The sequence below is a fragment of the Salvelinus namaycush genome, chromosome 40 (genome assembly GCF_016432855.1).
Source record: "Salvelinus namaycush isolate Seneca chromosome 40, SaNama_1.0, whole genome shotgun sequence".
Taxonomy (NCBI): domain Eukaryota; kingdom Metazoa; phylum Chordata; class Actinopteri; order Salmoniformes; family Salmonidae; genus Salvelinus; species Salvelinus namaycush.
The window spans coordinates 18404901-18428269 of NC_052346.1; the positions used below are offsets into that span (position 1 = coordinate 18404901).

A 23369-nucleotide genomic window follows, 5' to 3' on the forward strand; every position below is an offset into this window, starting at 1 on the left:
CCTAAACGTTGATGGCTACATCTACTCTTGGCATAATGAAAGCGTAAGTACTGATTAATGCTACTTCAGACCAGCTTTGACACATTATGGGAAACTACTGGAAATATGACAAATTGTGTCTTTAATTGTGTCACATCTCTGCCAGGTGTTATCAGTACAGTACATAGTCCACAATAGACCTAGACATGCTGGTACAATATAAGAGTAGACTTTACAAGTAACAAGAGCGCCATCTATTGGCTTGGATGACATATTGTAACAGAAATATTATTGATGACAGTATTATCATTCCAGTTAGTGACTAGTGGTTCTTATCTCTGTAGACTCGACTGTGGAGGAAGTCCAGATCTCCAGGAACAGGAGGCTGTACCTGCTATGGAACAGACCTCAATCGTAACTTCTACGCTAACTGGGGCAGTGAGTATGGATCTTACTCTGAACCACACTCACTCACACACACCAGAGTTGGGGTCAATTCCATTGAATTCAGATAGTACACTGAAATTCCAATTCTCAATGCTTTTCAACATTTGGAATTGAAATGTGGTTTACTTTCTGAATTGGCTGGAACTGAGATGGAACTGACTCCAACCCTGACACACACACACACTAACTGTGTTTTCCTCTCCTGTCTGTGCAGTGGTTGGTGTCTCGACAGACTGCTGCTCTCAGACCTACTGCGGCACCAAGGCTCTCTCTGAGTCGGAGGCCTGGGCCGTCACAGACATGTTGGGGAAGATGAGGGAAGACATCCTGGCTTTCCTCACCATCCACTCCTATGGCCAGCTAATCCTGGTGCCCTACGGACATCCCAACATCTCAGCACCTAACTATGATGAGCTGGTACGCCTGTTCCACACACAAGTAGACCAGCGTTTTTCAATTCTGCTTTTGGAGACGCACAGGGGTGCATTTTCTTTTACCCTAATAACGTATGTCTCTGTGTTGCCAGATGGAAGTGGGTCTGGGAGCAGCCACGGCTATAAAGGCTGTCCATGGGATGGACTACACTGTAGGCACCTCACCTGATGTGTTGTGTAAGTAGTGAGGCTGAGAGGATATTGTGAATTCTAAGTGGCTATAGTTACATGAATATCCTGTGCACTGTTTACAATTCAACAAATCCTTTCTTGTGTTTCTCTATTATTACAACCACTGGCCTATACTCTGTCTTCAGATGCCAACTCGGGATCGTCTCGTGACTTCGCCAGGCTGATCGGCATCCCGTTGTCTTTCACCTTTGAGCTGAGGGACAAGGGCAAACACGGCTTCGAGCTCCCAGAGGACCAGATCCAGCCCACCTGTGAGGAGGCCTACGCCGGAGCACACCACATCATCACCTATGCACACGACAAGGTCTTCTACAGCTATGCTGTTACCGTCACGGCAACACTGTGGACCACACTGCTGGCAGCCTGGGTCTCTAGCGCCATCCTGCTGTAAACTGGGAGAACTGCAGGAGTCAGGCCAGGAGATGGTGGCAATTTATCAGTATATTCAGAAATGAGACTTTGGACAAAAGTGTAAACTGTCAGATAGACTTTATTAATCTGTTCAATCACTTATTTTATCAACTGTGCTTTGTTATTTGTTTCTCTACAATTCTGCTGTAAAATATAATGGTCGTTAAAAGTGACAAAACACAAACACGTTTGTACAGTAGTATATTTTGAATGAACATTTCAGTGATATAAATATACTCAACTGCTATGTAATGTTGTCGTAACGTCCTGCTTCTGTTATTGAGCCCCATGAGTTCAGTAAAGGTCCAGTTCAACATTAGATCAACCTCTGCTCCGGATGAAAGATTGTACTGTTTAACTTGATTAGATCCAACAGAACCATTGTGTCCAGTTGCTTTCACCTCTGTCAGGTTTCTAGTTTTTAATGTCACGTGCCCAAGTACAGTGAAATGCCTTTCTTGTTTGCTCATTCCCAACAATGCGGTAATCAATATCAGTAGTACTATCATTTGTTTGTATAAAAAAGGTAAAGTAGAACAAAACCACACTGTTCCTGGGTAGCAGAAGGTTACATTGACCCCCTCTCCCCTGTCCATGTGGAGCTGAGGAGCATTAAAGGTGCTGCATGGTCAATCTGTTGTCTGCATTGGCCGTGCAGTATTACGGTGATACAGCCTCTGCAGAAGTCAGGGCATTCATACTTATTGCACTTCGCAGAGCTGTTGTGAGGGAAGTTGTCAAGGAAGTGAGCTTGTGTTCATACAGGACCTCCCGCCCCCACCTACCGTCAACCAATCATGTTAATGAATGAGAGCTATACGAAGCTATACGGACCCCTCCGCATCATTACAAAATTTGGGAGGTGCACAGTGATGTGGTACAGAGCTCAATTTGGCTTCTGTTTAGTTTAGTTTATTAATTCGACCATTTAAAAAAAACAAGCACACATTAAACTTAAAAAGCCATACATGCACTTGAGTGAAATCATGGAGGATAACACACAATAAAGTCTGGGACTTATTTCCATTGTGGTCCTCTTGAGACAAGATGGCTAGGCAACATCGAACACAGTTAAACACAGTACGGCATTGAGATAATAAAACATAAAAACAAAGAAGAAGAACATCTATCTCATCCTTGTCGTTACATCATAGGGGTTATTCATATGGGCACAGAAGACATGAAACATATTTTTACTTTATGTTTAAAGCTGCCTAGAGAGGATGTTGTTTTTATGGGCAGAGGCAACCCATTCCATTCTGAGGCTCCAGTATACAAGAAAGTACCTTTCCCAGCATTACTCCTGAACCTGTATAAGCACACATTAGCAACACCTGATCTGGTGCTGTGACTATGTGCATCCCTAACACGAGGAAAGTAATCACTTAGATATCTGTGTGCAGAACCATAAATACTCCTGTAAACCAAACCCAGTCTAATCTGGGACACCCGAGACTCAACAGGCAGCCAGTTTCTTAAAGCAGCTCCTGCCTATGGGAGTACGTGGACTCACCTTCAATACTACCCTGATCAGCTTATTTTGGTCTATCTGGAGCTTCCCCTTCATAAGCTTAGATAAGCCCCCAAACCAGGAAGTACTAGCGTAGTCAAAATGGCATTGATTGAGGGCAGTGGCTAGCACTTTCATGGAGTCCTTATCAACATGCCTCCAGATGCTCCGCAATTTGCATCACACCCTCTATACGGAACTTCCTAACATTCTTTTGGATCAAGCATAAATTGTCTTTTCGTGCTTCTGAGATAATCACAGTCATCAGACTAGTGAGTTCTTCTGATCAAGGTGAAGGTGTGGCTTTACATATTTATTTTATTACCACTAGATCAGCGCCATTCTATCTTTCTTCTCTCTTTCTTGTAATGACATAACAGAGATAACAGAGATAACAGTTTCTTACATCATGTCTTTATCTAGATGTGGGGCTACACGTGTCTTCATCTAGATGGGGACTTGTATAAAGTCCTCTCCCTGCTGCCCAGGTGACTGATTTGACAGGTGGAAGACAGTGAGTTGTAAGACCGGTTAGTAAAGGAGAGAGGGACATTGTTGATGATGATGCTGGGTCTGGGGTCTGTTGGATTGGTTCTGTTATCTCTGGCTGTCCAGAGTGGACATGGAGCCCAGGACAGGTGAGTCTGGGAGGGATACTGCAACTCTACTACGGTTAGTCTCCTATGAAGGATGACTTAACAAGTCAGACTAACAGGAATTTTATTAAAAATTCATACATCGGTAGCTGATTTACAACCAATTTATAACCACCAAACCAAGATGTATTCATTTGATGTGCATACAGTATACAGTACGTGTGTGTCAATGTACAGTGCTGTCTGGAGTAGAGAGGAGACGACTGAGAGGAATTACTACACCAGGTACCACAATATGTCAGAGGTGAGAGAGAATACACACACACACACACACACACACACACACACACACACACACACACACACACACACACACACACACACACACACACACACACACACACACAAAGAATGACTGAGTCCTCACTGCATAGAGACACTGGTACCTCTCCCTATAGATTACAGCATGGATGGAGCAGATGAAGAGGGAGAACCCAGATGTTGTGTCATCCATGGTCTACGGTCAAACCTATGAGAGGAGGAACATCACCTTACTGAAGGTTCTCCTCTCTCTCTCTCCCTCTCTCTCTCTCTGTGTGTCTCTCTCTCTCTCTCTCTCTCTCTCTGCATTCACTGTCTTCAGCATGCCTGGCCCTGGCTAGGTCAGTCTTACAGGGAAACCACTAAGTAGCTTTCATCACTAGTGTTCTTCTGCTTTGACTAGACCCAAGAGGCCAATGTCTGCAGCTCAATGGAGATCTCCTGTTGGTTGTTGTGTTGCAGATTGGTCTGAGTTCTACTGGGAGGAAGAAGGCTATCTGGATGGACTGTGGGATCCACGCCAGAGAATGGATCGCTCCTGCTTTCTGCCAGTACTTCGTTAAGGAGGTGTGGACGTGTTAAGCTATTCTTGTGGGGACCAGAAGTAAACGAACAAGAATAGTAAACAAATTCTGTTGGTCCCCACAAGGTCATATGCTATTTCTAGGGGGTTTAGGGTTAAGGTTAGAATTAGGTTTAGGCACCAGGGTTAATTTTAGGGTTAGGAGCTAGGGTTATGTTTAAGGTTAGGTTTTTGGGTTAAGGTAAGAGTACAGGTTGCGAGTTAGGCAAAATAGGATTTTGAATGGGACTGAATTGTGTCCCCCCACAAGGTTAGCTGTACAAAACATTGTGTGTGTGTGTACTATCATAGAAATGAAAGAGCATGAAGCAGTACTGGTGAGAATCTCCTCCTTGATTTCTACCAACAGATCCTGAGAACGTACAAAACCGACACCAAGGTGAATGAGATGATGAAAAATCTGGATTTCTACATCACACCAGTCCTAAACGTTGATGGCTACATCTACTCTTGGCATAATGAAAGCGTAAGTACTGATTAATGCTACTTCAGACCAGCTTTGACACATTCTGGGAAACTATTGGAAATATGACAAATTGTGTCTTTAATTGCTTCACATCTCTGCCAGGTGTTATCAGTACAGTCCATAGTCCACAATAGACCTAGACATGCTGGTACAATATATGAGTAGACTTTACAAGTAACAAGAGCGCCATCTATTGGCTTGGATGACATATTGTAACAGAAATATTATTGATGACAGTATTATCATTCCAGTTAGTGACTAGTGGTTCTTATCTCTGTAGACTCGACTGTGGAGGAAGTCCAGATCTCCAGGAACAGGAGGCTGTACCTGCTATGGAACAGACCTCAATCGTAACTTCTACGCTAACTGGGGCAGTGAGTATGGATCTTACTCTGAACCACACTCACTCACACACACCAGAGTTGGGGTCAATTCCATTGAATTCAGATAGTACACTGAAATTCCAATTCTCAATGCTTTTCAATGAGGAACATTTGAATTTGGTTAACTTTCCGAATTGACTGGAACTGAGATGGAATTGACCCCAACCCTGACACACACACACACACACACACACACACACACACACACACACACACACACACACACACACACACACACACTAACTGTGTTTTCCTCTCCTGTCTTTGCAGTGGTTGGTGTCTCGACAGACTGCTGCAATCTGTTCTACTGCGGCACCAAGGCTCTCTCTGAGTCGGAGGCCTGGGCCGTCACAGACATGTTGGGGAAGATGAGGGAAGACATCCTGGCTTTCCTCACCATCCACTCCTATGGCCAGCAGCTCCTGGTGCCCTACGGACACCCCAACATTTCAGCACCCAACCATGATGAGCTGGTACGCCCTCTCCCAAAAATAAGTTGTGTTGTAATAGACCAGTGTTTTAAAATGGGGATCAACAGGGGTGCACGTGTTTTCTGACCATATTAACCTTCAGTATGTCTCTGTGTTGCCAGATGGAGGTGGGGCTGGGAGCAGCCAAGGCTATAAAGGCTGTCCATAGGATGGACTACACTGTAGGCACCTCACCTGATATCCTGTGTAAGTAAGGCTGAGGGAAGACAACGAGTCACCAAACACTGGAGTGAGCAATGCCTGTTTAATCCCATTTTATCAAGACCCACATCTATACTCAGACACATGGCAATCCAATGGGAAGAGACTATACAACTACTGGCCTATAAAACTCTCTCTCTCTGTCTCCAGATCCCTTCTCGGGATCGTCTCAGGACTTTGGCAGGCTGATCGGCATCCCGTTGTCTTTCACCTTTGAGCTGAGGGACAAGGGCAAACACGGCTTCGAGCTCCCAGAGGACCAGATCCAGCCCACCTGTGAGGAGGCCTACGCCGGAGCACACCACATCATCACCTATGCACACGACAAGGTCTTCTACAGCTATGCTGCTACCGTCACGGCAACACTGTGGACCACACTGCTGGCAGCCTGGGTCTCTAGCGCCATCCTGCTGTAAACTGGGAGAACTGCAGGAGTCAGATGAGACCCACTTATTGTGTCAAGTGTGGTATGTTACTTGTGTCTTTAAAACTCTACTGTAAAACTGTTAAATTATCATCTACTTCTAATGTTACTTTTAATATTGACAAAACACATACAGGTTATTTGTAGTACAGTGTGTTTTGAATTAACATTTCAGTGATATAAATACATTCAATGATTTGTTGTCATAACTTCCTTCTTCTGTTAGATCCATGAGTTGTCCCCTCATAAGTCCAGCAACCGTTGCCATGTTTACCCAACCAATGGTGCTGATCAACATTAGTTCAACCGTCACCATGTATACCCAACTGCCTGACTTGATTAGGTCCTACAAAAAGCAGTTCTAATGTACGCGTCTTCTATCCCTGTGCTTCGCCTCTCTCTTCTCTGTTTCTGGGTAGCTGCAGTGTTATGTGGCGTTGAACGGCTGGAAGCCCTGTTGTCTCAGGCATGCCAGAGGCAGGAAGAGTTGGTCCTCTTGAGGAAACTGATCCCACCGTGTCCATGTCCAACCTGGGACAGACAGACAGAGAGGCAAAAATATCTACATAAACTCAGAAACAGATCATTAACTTGCCAGTGTAGTAAATAGTGCAGGCCAAATACAGTAATACCATTGGAATTCCTGGGAACTTAAGAGACTGGGATAGCCAGGTTTCTCACCTTCATTTTTCTCTGGTTCGAGGTTGACTGGCTCTGCTGGGTAGCTCCTGTCCACTTCTCCTTGCATGATGATGGTGATGTAGTGGTACTGCTCATCGAGCTTGATGGAGTTCACCACGGATGCGAACCTGACTTCTTTCAGGCGCACTCCTGCCTCTTCCATCACCTCCCTGTGTGCGCATTCTTCCCAGGTCTCTCTTCAAATGAAAAAGACAACTATTGGTCAACTTTAATATCAAATGAATACCACACACTTGTTTACATTAGGAAATACTTAGCTACTCACCCAAATTCCAGATGGCCGCCAGGTAGCTGATACGTTCCTTTGCCCATTGCACTTTTTCGCTTCCCTACGAGGACGCAGTTGGAGTGAGCTGAATCTGTTACAAGAACCCCTACTCCGACACCAGGGCGCTTGAGGGGTCTGCAGTTTTGTGTCATCTCGTAAAATCAGACCACGGTAATTCAGTTAGTAAAACTATAAGCAAATAGCTCTACTATAAACACATGCTATTGCATATGCTCTTCTATTGTTTCAGGCAACTTCACCACGCACAGCTCCACCTCAGCAACGAACGGAACGAGCCGGGTTGACACGTGAATATCACTTCCGGTACAATTTTTTTGTTGCTTATCAGGCAAAGTTATCTGGGTAGCTTAGAAATGTAGATACATTAAACAATGCAGATGGAAATATTTACAAACAAACGTGTATGCTATGATTCCCAATCTATAACCGTCCCTTTATTGCCCTGATGTGATATTACATCAAAATGTTATTTTGGAAGTGTAGGGCGACCACCACGACAGATAGTCCATAGTGTAGCCAGAGATAGTTTATTATAGTTTTAATAGTAGCCTACAACAGTGGACTAGACCAAAATTGAACCACAGATTGTTGGCTGCTTTGCATCAGTTACATTTGTCATAGCAAGCTACCCCATTTTAGGCGGCCGCCAGCTAACAGAAACTGCATAGCCTTGCCAACTATGTGAACAATGAAAAAGTCTCACATAAAAAAAAAATCTGAATTGATGGCAACATAAACACATCGCCTTATTAGGCTACACACAGTATACTAATACTGTTATGTATTTTGTGTGTGGCAGATCATATTTGCTTGCTGTTCACTCGTTTTGACAAGAAGGGAAACAGTTTGTCAGAATTGACCAGAATGGGTTTTTCGTAGTAGGTTAGGAGAATTTACGCAGCAAGTTAGATTAATTAACGTAACGTGTTATAAGAATTAGGTTAAGGTTCTGAAAAGGTTTAAGGTTAGCTAAAATCAGTGGTGTAAAGTACTTAAGTAAAATTACGTTAAAGTACTACTTAAGTCGTTTTTTGGGGTATCTGTACTTTACTATTTATGACAACTTTTACTTCACTACATTCCTAAAGAAAAGTATGTACTTTTTACTCCATACATTTCCCCTGACACCCAAAAGTACTCGTTACATTTTGAATGCTTAGCAGGACAGAAATGGTCCAATTCACACACTTGTCAAGAGAACATCCCTTGGTTTGTTTCTGAATATCTGAGATTTGGGAGTCTACCCCTGGCTATCCGTAAAAAAAATAAAAAAAACACGAACAAATGTGCCAACTAATTTGCTTAATATAAGGAATTTGAAATGATTTACACTTTTACTTTTGATACTTAAGTATATTTCTGAAATTACATTTACTTTTGATACTTAAGTATATTTCAAACCAAATACTTTTAGACTTTTTCTCAAGTAGTATTTTACTTGGTGACTTTCAATTTAACTTGAGTAATTTCCTATTAAGGTATCTTTAATTTTACTCAATAATGAAAACTGCGTACTTTTTCCACCACTGGCTAAAATGCAAAAGAAACATCTACTTTTGTCGTCAAATTCACTGTATCCCATCTAGCCACAACCCTGTTCACTGCGCTCAAAGACTTCCTATCTGCTATTTTCCCACAAGGTGTTAATTTCCCGCGCTTTTGTAATATTTTGTAATGACATCATCGAAATAACGAGAGAAACGCCCATTTCATTTTACAGACGTGTGCGCCGAGAAAATTCACCAATCGCTTCGTGGTTGGAGTTTTACTGTCCAATAAGAACAACACATATACCAAACACCTATCGTCTACGTTTATCCCTATATATCTAACCAATCTACGAGGGGTAGCTTTGATAATAGAGGCCAATCAGGACCTGGGGTGTTTTGTGTCCGGTGCAAGGGGTCGCAACGTCTGCCGGCTTTCCTTTCCGCGGTCTCTCTTGGCTGAGCGTTTTCTGGATCTCACTGCAATGGCGGAGCAACAGCAGTTCTACATCTTGCTGGGCAACCTGATGAGCCCTGACAACGAGATCAGGAAACAGTCCGAGGTAAGGTCTCAAAATATACTGTCTAGGTCGAGAGCACCGCGCTGAGGCTACTCGCTAGAGTTAGCCAATTTGCCCAGCCCACGTGTGAACCCGACGTGGACTAGTCTACGGCATAGCAGCTAACGTTAACTAGTTGGCTAACAATGTAGCATGTGGAAATGGCACAATTCATTTATCCATGAAACTTTGTTAGTAAGCAAGTCATTTAAGGCTTCAACGAATTTTAGAAGGCCCTTCTCTAGCTATAGCTAGCTAACACTACAGTCGTGCTAATTAGCTAGTTACATAGATATTTAGCAAGTTACAGAGACACACATTGATATGCATATCACCACGTCGGTTACGGTAGTTACTACTAGTTTAACTAACTGTTTTAGGTAGTTAAATATTTTGGTTCCGCACCTGAAGACTTGAGAAATCGACTTAAGTAACGCTATCTAAAGCAACGTTAATCAGGGCCCGGGTCGGAAATTTAGCTAACGTTAGCTAGTTAGCCAGCTATGTTGCAATACATTTAGTCCGAAGCTACAAACCACTGTTAACTCGCTTACTCCCTAGGTAATGTCAGCTGGTGTGACGATGCATAACTTTTGTTATAAGATGGCTAACAACCTAGTTAGTTATACAGTGGTTACGTCCGCTAACTAATCTACATTTATAATAGATTAGTCAGTCAAGACCTGTGGGCTTTTTGTTTCAGGTGCAAGGTGTCGCAACTAGGTCTGTATCTAACACGATAGCTAGCTTGGTAAATATACAGGTCATATGAGCACGCCTGTATTAGCATGCGTGTAATCCACACATCTACCTGGTCAGCTGTGTCACTAGTTGGTAATCTTTATGGATAGCCTGGTCTCAGACTTTCTGACACTAGCTGCCAGGATTAGCAGCTAACGTTAATTATCTTGTTTCCCACTGACTAGACATACTTATCCGTGATCAAGCCGAGGTTGGGGTCCGTAGCGCATTGTTATGGACGGTCTCATCAGGGCTCTGGATTTGAGTTTCACTTGAATCTTATCGCACTCATCCCCCACCAGCGGTCAGCACTTTCCTTTATGAAAGACAATGAGTGTCTGCTGATGGTTAAGCTCATCGGAATCCTTTAGTCACACAGAGAGAACGTCATGGAGATCAGGATTATATATACCAACCTACTGGACAGCAGGGATAGAATTAAACAAGTTCAGATTCAATGAGTCCATTTTAAATATTGTCGTTGGTCAATGCTATGGGCATTGTAATCTACTGTGAAGATATTGATACTGATTCTGAGCTAGATGTAATCGCACTCATTAACCTAAAACTATATAGTACCAATAAATCCAAACCATCCTGTGGTGGGCTTATGTGCTCTTATTTGCTGACTCTGTCAAGGTTCCGAGTGCAGAAACTAAAAGATTAGATGCCACCTATGAACCAGAACTAATTCAGTGTTTCCCCTATGATATTTTTTTTAGCAGCAGTGGCAGAGTTAGCAGGAATCTTGAAGGGGGGGGGGGTTGTCCTTGGGCATACATCAACATTGTTGGAGAGAGAAAATGTGCAGTGGCAGTCACAATTTAGCACCCCCCAATGTCACCAAGCATCCAGCAACGGCCCTAGTGGCATAGTGTTAATAACCAGATGTCAGACAGCTGCCGCATTAGACAAACAACTAATGAGTATCTTCTAGTTAGCCTAATACGAGTTGTCATTCTAACTTCCTTTGCCCCAAGGGAGATTTTCATAATCCTGAATTTCAATCTATGACCCCCACGCACCTCTGTTATCAGGCCAATGGCTCTCAGGAGAACACGTTAATGCTTCCTCTAACTGACTAATTCTCTCTCTTTGCAGGAAGCTTATGACACCATCCCCGGTCAGACAAAGATCACATTTTTGCTGCAGGCCATCAGAGATGCAGCCTGCGCAGAAGAGGTTTGTTACATTTTAGTCATTTAGTAGATTCTCTTAACCAAAGCGACTTACAGGAGCAATTAGGGTCAAGTGCCTTGCTAAAGGGCACATCGGCAGATTTTTCTCCTTGTTGGCTCAGGGATTTGATCCAGCGACCTTTCGGTTACTGGCCCAACTGCTAGGCTACCTGCTGCCCATTGACTCTTAAAGATGAACAACGTCTCTGAGGGGGAGAATGAGTTCATGTAAACAAGTCTTGGAAGGAATTTTAGTCACAAGACAAAGCTGTGTCACAGTACTTCTGTAGCCAAATTCTTATTGCGTAATACCTTTGTCGTGCAGCATCCATTCTGTCCTAGGAATCCTGTAGTCATTTCAGCTTCCAGAAGTAGTCCTTTTGCATTGCATCAGCTCAAATACCCTGTTTTGATGCGCTAACACCAACCTGCACAGTAATAGTGTAATAACTCATACATGGCAGTTGTCACGTCACTTTGGTCATGCTGCCCTGCTCGGACGTTGCTGACAAATGGCAGATCTTACAACGCCTGGATAGGTATTTTACCTGGGATAACCCCACATCTGGTGCCTGACAGCATAGTCGATGTGGCATGTAACCATTGGTCGACGCATGCCGCGTCTGAGCAGGGGAACATGACCAGTGTGACAGTCATGTCGTAGTGTCAGTGAGTCGTCCTCTTGACATTTATTCAGATTAGGGTGTGATTGCTGAGCAGCATCTGTTAGCTGTTCCTCCGTCTGCGTCACTAATGGCTCCCTAATATAGTGCACTACTTCTGACGATGGGCCCTGGTTAAAAGTAGTGCACTGGATGGGCTTGGTGGCCTGGCCCTCCATGCCCCTCTCTCGCGTCACAGTATTTATAGAGCGGTGAAACGGGAGCAGGACGGGGAACTCGACCGGGAACAGCATACCTCTGCTGCCTACGTGACATGTTTAGATCTTTGTTTCAGAGATCTAGGCTTTGCTCGGGGGGATGTCATTGTCTCGATGTCAGACGTATGTTGAGAGAAGTTGTTTTGCTTTTCCAATTGTCCCTTTGGGATATCTACATGGCAGGGTTAAGGACTGGTTGCCAAGGGAGACTTATTGTGACACACCTTTGACCGACTGAAACGGTGGACTTTAATCATGTTAAACTTTGTTTGATCAAATGGAGGCATTGACCTCTGGTGTAACCATGAAATGTGTCCCCCACCCCCCAGGTCAAGACGATGGCGGCGGTGCTGCTGCGTCGGCTGCTGTCGTCCTCCTTCGAGGAGATCTACCCCGGCCTGACGGTGGACATGCAGACGGCCATCAAGACAGAGCTGGTCACCAGCATCCAGACAGAGGCCTCGCCCAACATTCGCAAGAAGGTTGCTGACATCGCTGCAGAGCTCTGCCGCAACCTCCTAGGTTGGTTAGGGGACAGCTGCAGTTGACCTCTTGGTCCATGCATAACCTCGGTGGTTTTGACTGTTGAAAACCATGAAACACTTTGGCTGTGTCCTCTTGGGGAGTGATATGGACATGCTCCTTCAGCTTAGTCTGGTATACTACATTCTCTTGTCTTTACATGGTTCCTCTAGATGATGATGGAAACAACCAGTGGCCAGAACTGCTCAAGTTCCTGTTTGACTCGGTCAACTCTGACAACGTTGGCCTGAGAGAGGCTGCCCTGCATATATTCTGGTGAGAAACCCAACCCAATACCCCCCTAAGACTTCAGGATTTATTCTGAAAGCAAAGTAATAATGACTATTTGTTGATCTGTTCTTCTACGATGACGTGAGTATAGCCTAAGCTTTGCGTATGCAGCCTTCGTCATAACTCCCACTATGCTCTGGTTTTCCTCTGTAGGAACTTCCCAGGTATCTTTGGCAACCAGCAGCAGCACTACATGGAGGTGATCAAGAGGATGCTGGTCCAGTGTATGCAGGACCAGGAGAACCCACAGGTGAGTGCCATGCAGCGGTAACACCCCACACCTCCATTTGAATAGAAAATGCCAACTCTGCAGACATGTTTTCAGCTTTCAAAGTCACTCCAGCTCCTGTCTTGGAAAGATAGACGAAGGTTAACTCTAGTCTTGTCTAAACTATTTTGACCTGAACTGTCTTCAAGTGGTAGTGTCATTGAGTCTCCCTTATTCCTCCCTGTAGATCCGTACCCTAGCTGCCCGCGCTGCAGCCTCCTTCGTCTTGTCCAACGAGGGCAACGCTGTCCTGCTGAAGCATTTCTCTGACCTGCTGCCAGGCATCTTGCAGGTGAGACGGGCCCCCACATCTGTTCTGGGGAAATTGGCTTCTTCCAGTGAAATCTCTAACAGATGTACCCTTACACATATTGTCACAATCCTTCTCAGATTAATCTCTAAATGTGATGTCAGGTGCTCTTTTATTGTAATGTAGCTTTACCCATTTCGCTGGTGTAACGGTCTCTCTCGGTCTCTGGTAAGGCGGTGAATGAGTCGTGCTACCAGGGAGATGACTCTGTGCTGAAGTCTCTGGTTGAGATAGCTGACACGGCCCCCAAGTACCTGCGACCCAACCTGGAGGCCACCCTGCAGCTCAGCCTGAAGCTGTGTGCTGACACCACCCTGACCAACATGCAGAGGCAGCTGGCCCTGGAGGTTATCGTCACGCTGTCCGAGACCGCCGCCGCCATGCTGAGGAAACACACCGCCATCGTGGCATCCAGCGGTGAGTGATGGACAAACCGCCCCGTCTCATCACCCCAGTCTGCTGACTGAGGTGTACTGATTCACTCAGATGGATTTTTGTAAGAGATGGCAGGAAACAAGTACATTTTCTCTCATGCCAGTGGAGATGCAGTCAATCTGTTCTCTTCAGAGGTAAACTGGATGCAGCTAAAGGAAATGTCCTTTTGGGAAGTGTCTAAATCAACTCACTGCCGTGTGCTGTAGCACTTCAATGTGCTATTTCAGTCTGACTCCTTTTGCCTGCAGGCTGAAAATGCAACTCAAAAGCTGTTTGAACAGTTCTCTCATTTGAGGGTTGTTTCAGCAGCAGGAGCTAGCATTTAGTTTGGAGGTTTGTCACTATTGGGTCGTTTAGTCCAAATGTAGAAAAGTTTTGGTAGTTTGCTGTTGACTAAGAAGTGGTCACAGTAAAGTCAGTGATGTATTGGTGTGATGTTTGTCTGTGCAGTTCCCCAGATGCTGGCTATGATGGTGGATCTGGAGGAGGACGAGGAGTGGTCTATGGCTGATGAGCTGGAGGACGATGACTTTGACAGGTACAGCTTAGCTACTATAGAAATGGAATGAATAGAACGGGCGTCCCCATTCAAGTCAATGGTGTCATGGTGGGTGGTCTGGTGGCCATTGCGATTCTACGCATAGAGGAGCTAAGCAGGAAGTGTACCATCAATCTGTGCTGTGGTTTGGTTCAACTCAACTGACATTACAACAAATGCATACCATTGCATGAGCAACAATTAGCATAATTTGAATAAACCTACATTACCATGGAAATTATTGCATCACAATACCAGGCAGCCATTGCGAATGTACCCATGAGTTTACCAGTCAAATTGCTAGGGTTAGAGGTTCCAAGCCTGTTCTATTCATTCCATCTCTGTCAGCTACATCACATGCGCACAATCTGCAACTGGTACAGCCTACAGAACCTGTATTTCCTGCACTGCTGATGAAGCATACTGCAAGATCATTTACCCCAGCAGAAATGGTTCAAAGGGGATTGGTGGAAGGCATAATCTGTCCATGGAAATACAGGATGGGGTTGTTAACTTGTTGTATTTTTGCGTGTGTTTCACAGCAATGCAGTTGCAGGAGAGAGTGCTCTGGACAGAATGGCCTGTGGGCTGGGAGGAAAGATGGTGCTGCCCATGATCAAACAGCACATCATGACTATGTTGCAGAACCGTACGTCTTATCTTTGATTTCAAACACTTCTACTACATCTGTCATATGCAGAACCACTAACAACTGCATATTGTAGACCCTATTCGACATGGCCTCGATCATGAGGATCATGTACCATAGGGTGGCAGGTATGACCCAGCTGTGATGTTACCTAGCAACACGTCATTAACTGTATGTTTGTGTGTCAGCTGACTGGAAGTACCGCCACGCCGGCCTCATGGCTCTGTCTGCCATCGGGGAGGGCTGTCACCAACAGATGGAGGCCATCCTCAACGAGATCGTCAGCTTCCTGCTACTGTTCTGTCAGGACCCTGTGAGTTTATTCAACCAATCAAATACCTTCAAATATAATATACGTGCCATCTAGCAGACGCTTTGATCCAAAGCGACTTAGTCATGTGTGCGTAACTTAATAATGGGTGGTCGCGGGAATCAAACCCACAATCATGGCGTTGCAGGAAAACCCCTGCTGTACCAACTGAGCTACAGTCTGTAAATACCTTTTACATCAGCAGTTGTCACAAAGTACTTTTTAATTCGGTTTGATCTGTTTAACAGTGAAGTTGTGGTTTCTCCCTGATGTGATTTGTTGTTGACCCTTTGTCTCTGTTTCCAGCACCCCAGAGTCCGTTATGCTGCATGCAACGCCATCGGGCAGATGGCCACCGATTTCGCCCCCACCTTCCAAAAGAAATTCCACGATAAGGTATAATTGATTTTTCCACTCAAACACTTTGTCAAACTGATGCTAATTTGTCACCTCAGCTGACCTTTGATCCTGTGCCCTCCTCTCCTGCCAGGTGATCTCTGCCCTACTGCAGACCATGGAGGACCAGACCAACCCCCGTGTCCAGGCCCACGCTGCCGCAGCCCTCATCAACTTCACTGAGGACTGTCCCAAGTCCCTCCTGATCCCCTATCTGGACAGCCTGGTCCAGCACCTACATGTCATCATGGTGGCCAAACTACAGGAGGTCTGTCAATGTGCTGTTTTTCTGTGTGTATATTAAAAACATTTCAACCCACAGAGTATTTCTCTGCAACAGTCCTTTATGGTTTAGCAGTAATACCTTTTGGGAGATTAAAGGTCTGTTCTCCACCACGGGTTTCTCTCGCTGTAGGAATCTGTTACTTAATGTCAGACTACATTTACAATCTAATGTGTATTTGATGTCATCAAATACGCGTCAGCTTTGAGTGTTACCAAACTGTTAGGGGAAAAATGCAACTCTGTTGATTTCGAACATGTCCGTCTGTAATCGGTTTTGCAGCACAAACCCTTATCAGACGTATGTCTTTGTTAATAGGCCTTGGTAGGTCATGATCAATGACCATGTTAACTTGTGAACACATTAAGTCACTGAATTACTCATCTAGGCAATATCCTAAAAAAGCCCTCTCTGTCCACCGTCCCAGCTGATCCAGAAGGGTACCAAGCTGGTTCTGGAGCAGGTTGTGACGTCCATAGCGTCTGTGGCGGACACGGCCGAGGAGAAGTTTGTTCCCTACTACGACCTGTTCATGCCCTCCCTCAAACACATTGTGGAGAACGCCGTGCAGAAGGAGCTGAGGCTGCTCCGAGGGAAGACCATCGAGTGTATCAGCCTCATCGGCCTGGCGGTCGGCAAGGACAAGGTACACACTGCTTTGTCTACCAGGTGTTCAGTACATGTTTCTTATGCAAGAGGATTTGTCTCACACACCAAGAATTGCATACATACGTTAGGTGTTATATCTCCTCTCCATCCATTTTGTATGTTTGGTGAAACGTTGACTGATTGCTCTTCTGTCTCAGTTCATGCCTGATGCGTCAGCTGTGATGCAGCTGCTGCTGAAGACCCAGACCGACTTCAATGACCTGGAGGACGACGACCCACAGGTACGTTTACAGATAGACATGTGTTGTCTAGAATGGATATGATTATCCATCAGAACGGGGAATGTTGTCTGCTCTAATTGTTGCATTTCTATCTGCATCGTTTTGAGAACTAAACTGCTGGGTTATGTTCAGTAGAGAACACTACTGAAACGTTTTGCGACTGTCTGGTAGTTTCTCCCCATTGTTCCTGTTCCTTTTTTTTTTTATTTAGTAAATATTTTCTTAACTTCTTGGTGGGGAAATCCCGACAACATCCGGTTCAATCGGAGCGCGCGAAATTCAAAGTACAAAATCGTAATATTAAACATTTATGAAAATACAACTGTCCTACATCATTTAAAAGCTTAACTTCTTGTTAATCCAGCCACCTAGTCAGATTTCAAAAAGGCTTTACAGCGAAAGCATACCATGCGATTATCTGAGGACGGCGCCCCACACACAAAAGCATTAAACATTTTCCAAACAGCACAGGCGTGAGAAGTCAAATAGCGATAAATTAAATCCCTTACCTTTGAAGATCTTCCTCTGTTTGCAATCCCAAGGGTCCCAGCTACACAAATGGTAGTTTTGTTCGATGAAGTCCTTTATCTCAAAGTCAGTTTAGTTGGCGAGCTTGATTCTGTAATCCACCTGTTTCTGTCGTTCAAAATGCATACAAAGGAATCCCAAAAGGTACCAATAAACTTCGTCCAAACAAAGTTTCTAATCAATCCTCAGGTACCCTAATATGTAAATAAACGATACAATTTAAGACGAAGAATAGTATGTTCATTACCGGAGATAAATAAAGAAGTCCGCGCCCTCCACAATACTACAGTCAATGAGATCCACCTAGAAAAACTAAAAATTCCAGCATTTTTCAAAAAACAACCCTGAAACTCTTTCTAGACTGTTGACATCTAGTAGAAGCTCTAAGAACTGCAATCTGGGGGGTATTCCTTTGATTTCCCATAAATCAGCATTTGGATGGGCAGACACCTAAAAATAAAATCTGGATGGATTCTCCTCGGTTTTGTATGCCATATCAGTTCTGTTATACTCAGACATTTTATTAGAACAGTTTTAGAGACTTCAGAGTTTTCTATCCAATACTACCAATTATATGCATATCCTAGCTTCTGGGCCTGAGTAACAGGCAGTTTACTTTGGGCACGTCAGTCATCCGAATTTCAGAATACTGCCCCCGGCCCTCAAGAAGTTAACTGCTTTGTTGGTTAAGGGCTTGTAAGTAAGGTCTACACCTGTTGTATTTGACGCATGTGACAAATAACATGTTTATTCAAACCGTTTTCTCCATACCGAACGAACCCCTGGTTGTCTGTTCCCTCAGATCTCCTACATGATCTCCGCCTGGGCCAGGATGTGTAAGATCCTGGGGAAAGAGTTCCAGCAGTACCTACCTGTGGTCATGGGGCCCCTAATGAAGACTGCCTCCATCAAGCCAGAGGTGGCCCTCCTGGACAGTAAGTTCTACGCTGGTTCGATGTTGGGATTGATTTTTGTATCAGACTCGTATAGAACATTGCAGGGTTCCCAGAGTCCATTATAGACTTAATTATTGAAGTCTAAATCTGATGGGAAATGCAATTCAACTGGCTTGCTATGCTTGTGGGAAGGGTCCTGTCCTGTGGCTAACTAAGCCTTTTCTCCTGGCTTCCCTCCCCAGCCCAGGACATGGAGAACATGTCAGAGGATGACGGGTGGGAGTTTGTGAACCTGGGAGACCAGCAGAGCTTCGGCATCAAGACAGCTGGGCTGGAAGAGAAGGCCACCGCCTGCCAGATGCTGGTGAGACTGGGCGAGGGGCAGTGCTGCTCACACAGCCATCTAACTTCATTTAAACATGGCTGCCGTATTGCTTTAGATTAGGAGTCATTTCCAGTTTAGGGATTAGATGAATTTCCATTTTCATCCTGGACACTACCCAAACTCTGCTTTCAGGCTAACCCTGTCTCCCTCCCAAGACAAAGAAAAAGCTGTCTTGTATTTTAATTAACTCCGCAGGTCTTCTTTCTAAAAGCCTGTCTCTGTTCTCCAGGTGTGCTATGCCAAAGAGTTGAAGGAAGGGTTTGTAGAGTACACAGAACAGGTGGTCAAGCTGATGGTTCCTCTGCTCAAGTTCTACTTCCACGATGATATCCTTTCAATGGGAGTTCGCACTGTGTTGAACACCATGTGTTCTATTGAAGACTGTTGTTGGCTGGGCTGTCTGTGGTAGGTCTGAATGGGACTGTTGTCGTCCACTGTGGTTGGTCCTTGACTGTCCTGTCTGTACGTGTGCGGGTGGCAGCAGCAGAGTCCATGCCCCTGCTGCTGGAGTGTGCGCGGGTACGAGGCCCAGAATACCTCACACAGATGTGGCACTTCATGTGCGACGCCCTCATCAAGGCCATTGGCACAGAGCCAGACTCGGATGTCCTATCAGAAATCATGCATTCGTTTGCCAAGGTAACCAACCCCCCTCATCCCACATTTGCTCAGATTATATTGTCTGAAGAATGTAGCATTTCCACACAAATTCAAACATCTTATGCATTTAAGATGTATTTAATTTATGATGTGGAAAGATGCTGACTGTGGTTGCCCTCCAGTGTATTGAGTTAATGGGAGAGGGCTGCCTGAACAACGAGCACTTTGAAGAGCTGGGAGGGATCCTGAAGGGGAAGCTGGAGGAACACTTTAAGAACCAGGAGCTGAGACAGGCTAAACGACAGGACGAGGACTACGACGAGGGCATGGAGGAGTCTTTACAAGACGAGGTGAGCGTTTCTCACAACGGACCTTCTGAGCATTTTAATCAATTGTTACATGTAATGTGGCTTGGTGTCAAATGTTCAAGTTTACAGCAATAGTGACTGCACTGATGTGAGCCATGTCAAGTTTGTACTGTCCAATAGCAGTGTTTGTGTTCACCTGCTTTTTCTAAGTGTTTATTCAGCTCTAGAATGAATCAACATATTTCTGCCTTGCGTGATGTGTTTCTGCATGAACCAACTGTTCTGTTCCATTTCCCTGGCAGTGTTTCCTACCATGTGATTGTGTGTTCTCTGCAGGATGAAAACGATGTGTACATACTGACCAAAGTGTCAGACATTTTGCACTCTGTGTTCAGCAGCTACAAGGAACAAGTGCTGCCGTGGTTTGAGCAGCTTCTACAGCTCATCGTACAGCTCGTGGTGAGGATCGTTCCATCGGTCACTCCAAAAGACAGACATTAACATGGTCCTGGGTCATGTTCATTAGGGCACACTGTAACAAAACCTAGTGGATAACTAGCATTTCTAGTCTTCACTGTCAGTTTTTTCTATTTGGTGCTTAATGAAACACGACCATGTAGGTGGGGTCACATTGATTGGTGTGCAACACCATGTAGGATTTAATCAACAGAAGCTTGGTGCTGTTACAGAGCTGACCTTTGACCTCTTGCTGTTGTCTCCAGTGTCCTAGCAGGCCGTGGGCAGACAGGCAGTGGGGTCTGTGCATCTTTGACGACGTGGTCGAGCACTGCAGCCCCTCTTCCTTTAAATATGCTGAACTCTTCCTGCGGGCCATGGCCCTGTCGCTGTGTGACACCAGCCCTGAAGTGAGACAAGCTGCAGCCTACGGCGTGGGAGTCATGGCTCAGTACGGAGGAGAGAACTACCGACCCTTCTGCACCGGTACCTGACACAATCAGGGTCATGTTATCTATCTAGATAGTTCCTTCAGAGTATTCACACCCCTACACTTGTTACACTGAGTTACAAGGTGGGATTGAAATTGATTGCTCTTTTTTTATTCAACAAAATTTGTGAATAAGTGGATTTATGAATACTTTCTGAAGGCACTCTGTATTTATCTAGGAATATGTCTCATCTAACTTGATTACATTGAACCTAGTCAGTGGGCAAATCATGATATAGACTTGCTCACTTGGCTACAGCCCACTGGATGGCCTGCTTGTTGCACTGTTGACATGCGTCCCTTGACATTTGTCTGTCTGCCCTCTCCTGACTCTGGTTATCGTCCTCTTCTCCAGAGGCCCTGCCCACGCTGTTGGGCGTGATCCAGTCTCCAGACTCCAAGGTCAAGGAGAACGTCAACGCCACAGAGAACTGCATCTCAGCCGTGGGCAAGGTCATGAGATTCAGGCCTGAGTGTGCCAATGTCAACGAGATCCTTCCCCATTGGCTCTCCTGGCTGCCACTCAACGAAGACAAGGAGGAAGCCGTGCACACCTTTGACTTCCTTTGTGACCTTATCGAAAGGTGGGTGACTGACTTTAATATTACTGATTTGGTTTGTGTTCATAGGCTCCAAACGGCAGGAAACTGACAAACGGGGAGTGGCCTAATAACTTGGCCAATAATACATTTTATTTAGTGTTCTGTTGCTTAGCTTTTAGACATTTTAAATTGTCGCCTAATGAACATGACACGAGTGTTGCAGCTGATATGTCTATGGTATAGATGTTCTCTTTGTTAATAATGTATTTTCCTCCCAACAGCAACAATCCTATTGTCCTCGGACCAGACAATGCAAATCTTCCCAAGATATTCCAGATCATCGCTGAAGGGGTCGCCAACGAGTCGGTCAAGAGTGAGGACGCATGCAGCAAGAGATTGGCAAATGTAATTCGCCAAGTACAGGTGAGGGAATGCTCTACTTGCCAGAGTTACATTTAGTTCAATCTAGAAACTTCCTCAATTTGATAGATCAAAAGCAGAATACTGAATCTTGGCTTGAACCAAACGGAAGTTAATTTGAAACGCCTTGTCAGTGTCCCACATTGAAATGTCCTAGGTCTAGTAGTCAGTCAGCAGTTTCTTCATCTAAAAGCTTCTTGTGTTCCTCTACCCATCCAGGGATCTGGAGGACTGTGGACACAGTGTGTAGCGATGCTGAATGAGACTCAACAGAAGGCCATCCAGGACCTCCTCAGCACTGCTTGAGAAGCCTTATCCCCTTCCTTTGTTTGTTGGAAAGCAACAAGACCATGTTTAAACATCTAGCTCCTGGATCTCCTCCCCACCTCCTTTTCCAGCTCTGATCTGTAGCGTGTGTGTGGACTTCACTGCAGCCTCCTGCCGCCCCACTCCCAATCAACTCAGTCTCCTGCAATCAACTAACTGTAGGGACCAGGTTGGTTTGTCTGTGAGCGACTGTCAATGAGACCCCGCCCCCTCCAGAGGATGACCCCTCCCCTTTAAGTTACTAATATGTTGACGCCCACTGGAGCGCAGTCTACCCTCTTCTTCCTGAATCCTGACGGTTGGAGCGTTGTTGGCCTCACCTCCACAAAGGGAAAACAAATGAACACAAGTATTAATCCAGCTTCTCCATCCTGTTAAACTGTTCAGAATTATCTGGTCTTTTGATGAAATTGACTTAACCCTTTCCATGACAAGTTTAAGTGGTGTAGTTGTGCTCTGTGGAACCATGTGAAAATGTCATGTTTACCCAGGTGTAATAAACTCCTAGAAGTGTCAGACTTGGTAGGACCCAGCTGCTGTAGGAGGAGGAGTCTTGACTGGAGGACTGGGGAATAGAAGAGGTGGGAGTGTGTACATGTCATGGGGTGACCACTTCCTGCCTCTGAATTTTTGTTTGTATTTTGTCTAGGCTTATTTTGTTTATCTTTCTGACGGAGCCCCACAGTGGCACCTGGAGGAAACTGCCTCTGTATGCCATCGGCTCACTGATCTGACTCTGTCTATTCTCAAGAATAACCGCATGTCCTAGTGGCTAACTCAAGCTCTCGTTTAATAAATGAGTGAGAGGAAATCATGATTGTCTGACTAGGAGATTAAAAAAAAATACCTTTCTAGGTGTTATTTTCCTTTCCCTGAAACTGTATGAAGGTAGGTTTGTTTTTCATGAAGGTTTACACCAATTGAATGAAGTTGGTTTAGGATTGTTAAGTGTCTTTCCAACAATGTGCTGGGTTATAGACATGTAGAAGCATGGAATAGAATTTCTTAAAACGCGTGCAACCATCCTCAGCTAAAATTTGGTTTAGAGCCTTAGCACCCCTGCAGATTTTTGGTGGATATCAACAATATATTTCAGATTGGCAGAATTTGTCATTAAAATGCATTAATGTAATGCATGGGTTGTCTCTTTCACTGCAATATTGGTTTATTATACATTATTGAAATAAGGAAAGGTGGTTGATTTTACTCTGAACAAAAAATAAACCACATGCAACAGTTAAATATTTTAC

General features: G+C 44.7%; 4 protein-coding genes across 4 annotated transcripts in view; 3 read left to right on the plus strand and 1 right to left on the minus strand.

The window, feature by feature from the left end:
• Window positions 1-1461, plus strand: part of cpo (carboxypeptidase O) — a 2141-nt gene extending 680 nt beyond the window's left edge. The window contains exons 3-7 of the mRNA XM_038979559.1: window positions 1-43; window positions 324-417; window positions 641-843; window positions 953-1037; window positions 1178-1461. The exon at window positions 1-43 is cut by the window's left edge and continues 74 nt beyond it. Coding sequence (XP_038835487.1) covers window positions 1-43; window positions 324-417; window positions 641-843; window positions 953-1037; window positions 1178-1443 — 691 coding nt within the window. The 3' untranslated portion in view covers window positions 1444-1461. The remainder of the gene's footprint in view (window positions 44-323; window positions 418-640; window positions 844-952; window positions 1038-1177) is intronic.
• Window positions 1462-3534: 2073 nt separating this feature from the next.
• Window positions 3535-6430, plus strand: LOC120033286 (carboxypeptidase O-like). The gene is made up of 9 exons (XM_038979560.1): window positions 3535-3611; window positions 3807-3873; window positions 4028-4129; window positions 4353-4457; window positions 4823-4939; window positions 5220-5313; window positions 5593-5795; window positions 5915-5999; window positions 6165-6430. Exons 1-9 carry the CDS (start codon window positions 3535-3537, stop codon window positions 6428-6430), a joined length of 1116 nt encoding a protein of 371 aa, XP_038835488.1.
• Window positions 6050-8054, minus strand: nudt15 (nudix (nucleoside diphosphate linked moiety X)-type motif 15). Its single transcript, XM_038980049.1, has 3 exons — window positions 7406-8054; window positions 7120-7316; window positions 6050-6969 (listed from the first exon to the last, which is right to left on the minus strand). The coding sequence occupies exons 1-3, from the start codon at window positions 7558-7560 to the stop codon at window positions 6866-6868; spliced, it is 456 nt and encodes a 151-aa protein (XP_038835977.1). The 5' UTR covers window positions 7561-8054; the 3' UTR covers window positions 6050-6865.
• Window positions 8055-9320: 1266 nt separating this feature from the next.
• On the plus strand, window positions 9321-23361 carry kpnb3 (karyopherin (importin) beta 3). The gene is made up of 24 exons (XM_038979437.1): window positions 9321-9479; window positions 11319-11399; window positions 12605-12797; window positions 12971-13073; window positions 13242-13338; window positions 13544-13648; window positions 13840-14083; window positions 14552-14639; window positions 15182-15288; window positions 15477-15601; window positions 15905-15994; window positions 16089-16262; window positions 16705-16923; window positions 17084-17167; window positions 18498-18630; window positions 18834-18955; window positions 19206-19302; window positions 19443-19615; window positions 19759-19926; window positions 20221-20343; window positions 20607-20826; window positions 21186-21414; window positions 21654-21795; window positions 22012-23361. The coding sequence occupies exons 1-24, from the start codon at window positions 9402-9404 to the stop codon at window positions 22096-22098; spliced, it is 3282 nt and encodes a 1093-aa protein (XP_038835365.1). The 5' UTR covers window positions 9321-9401; the 3' UTR covers window positions 22099-23361.
• The last annotated feature ends 8 nt before the right edge of the window (window positions 23362-23369 follow it).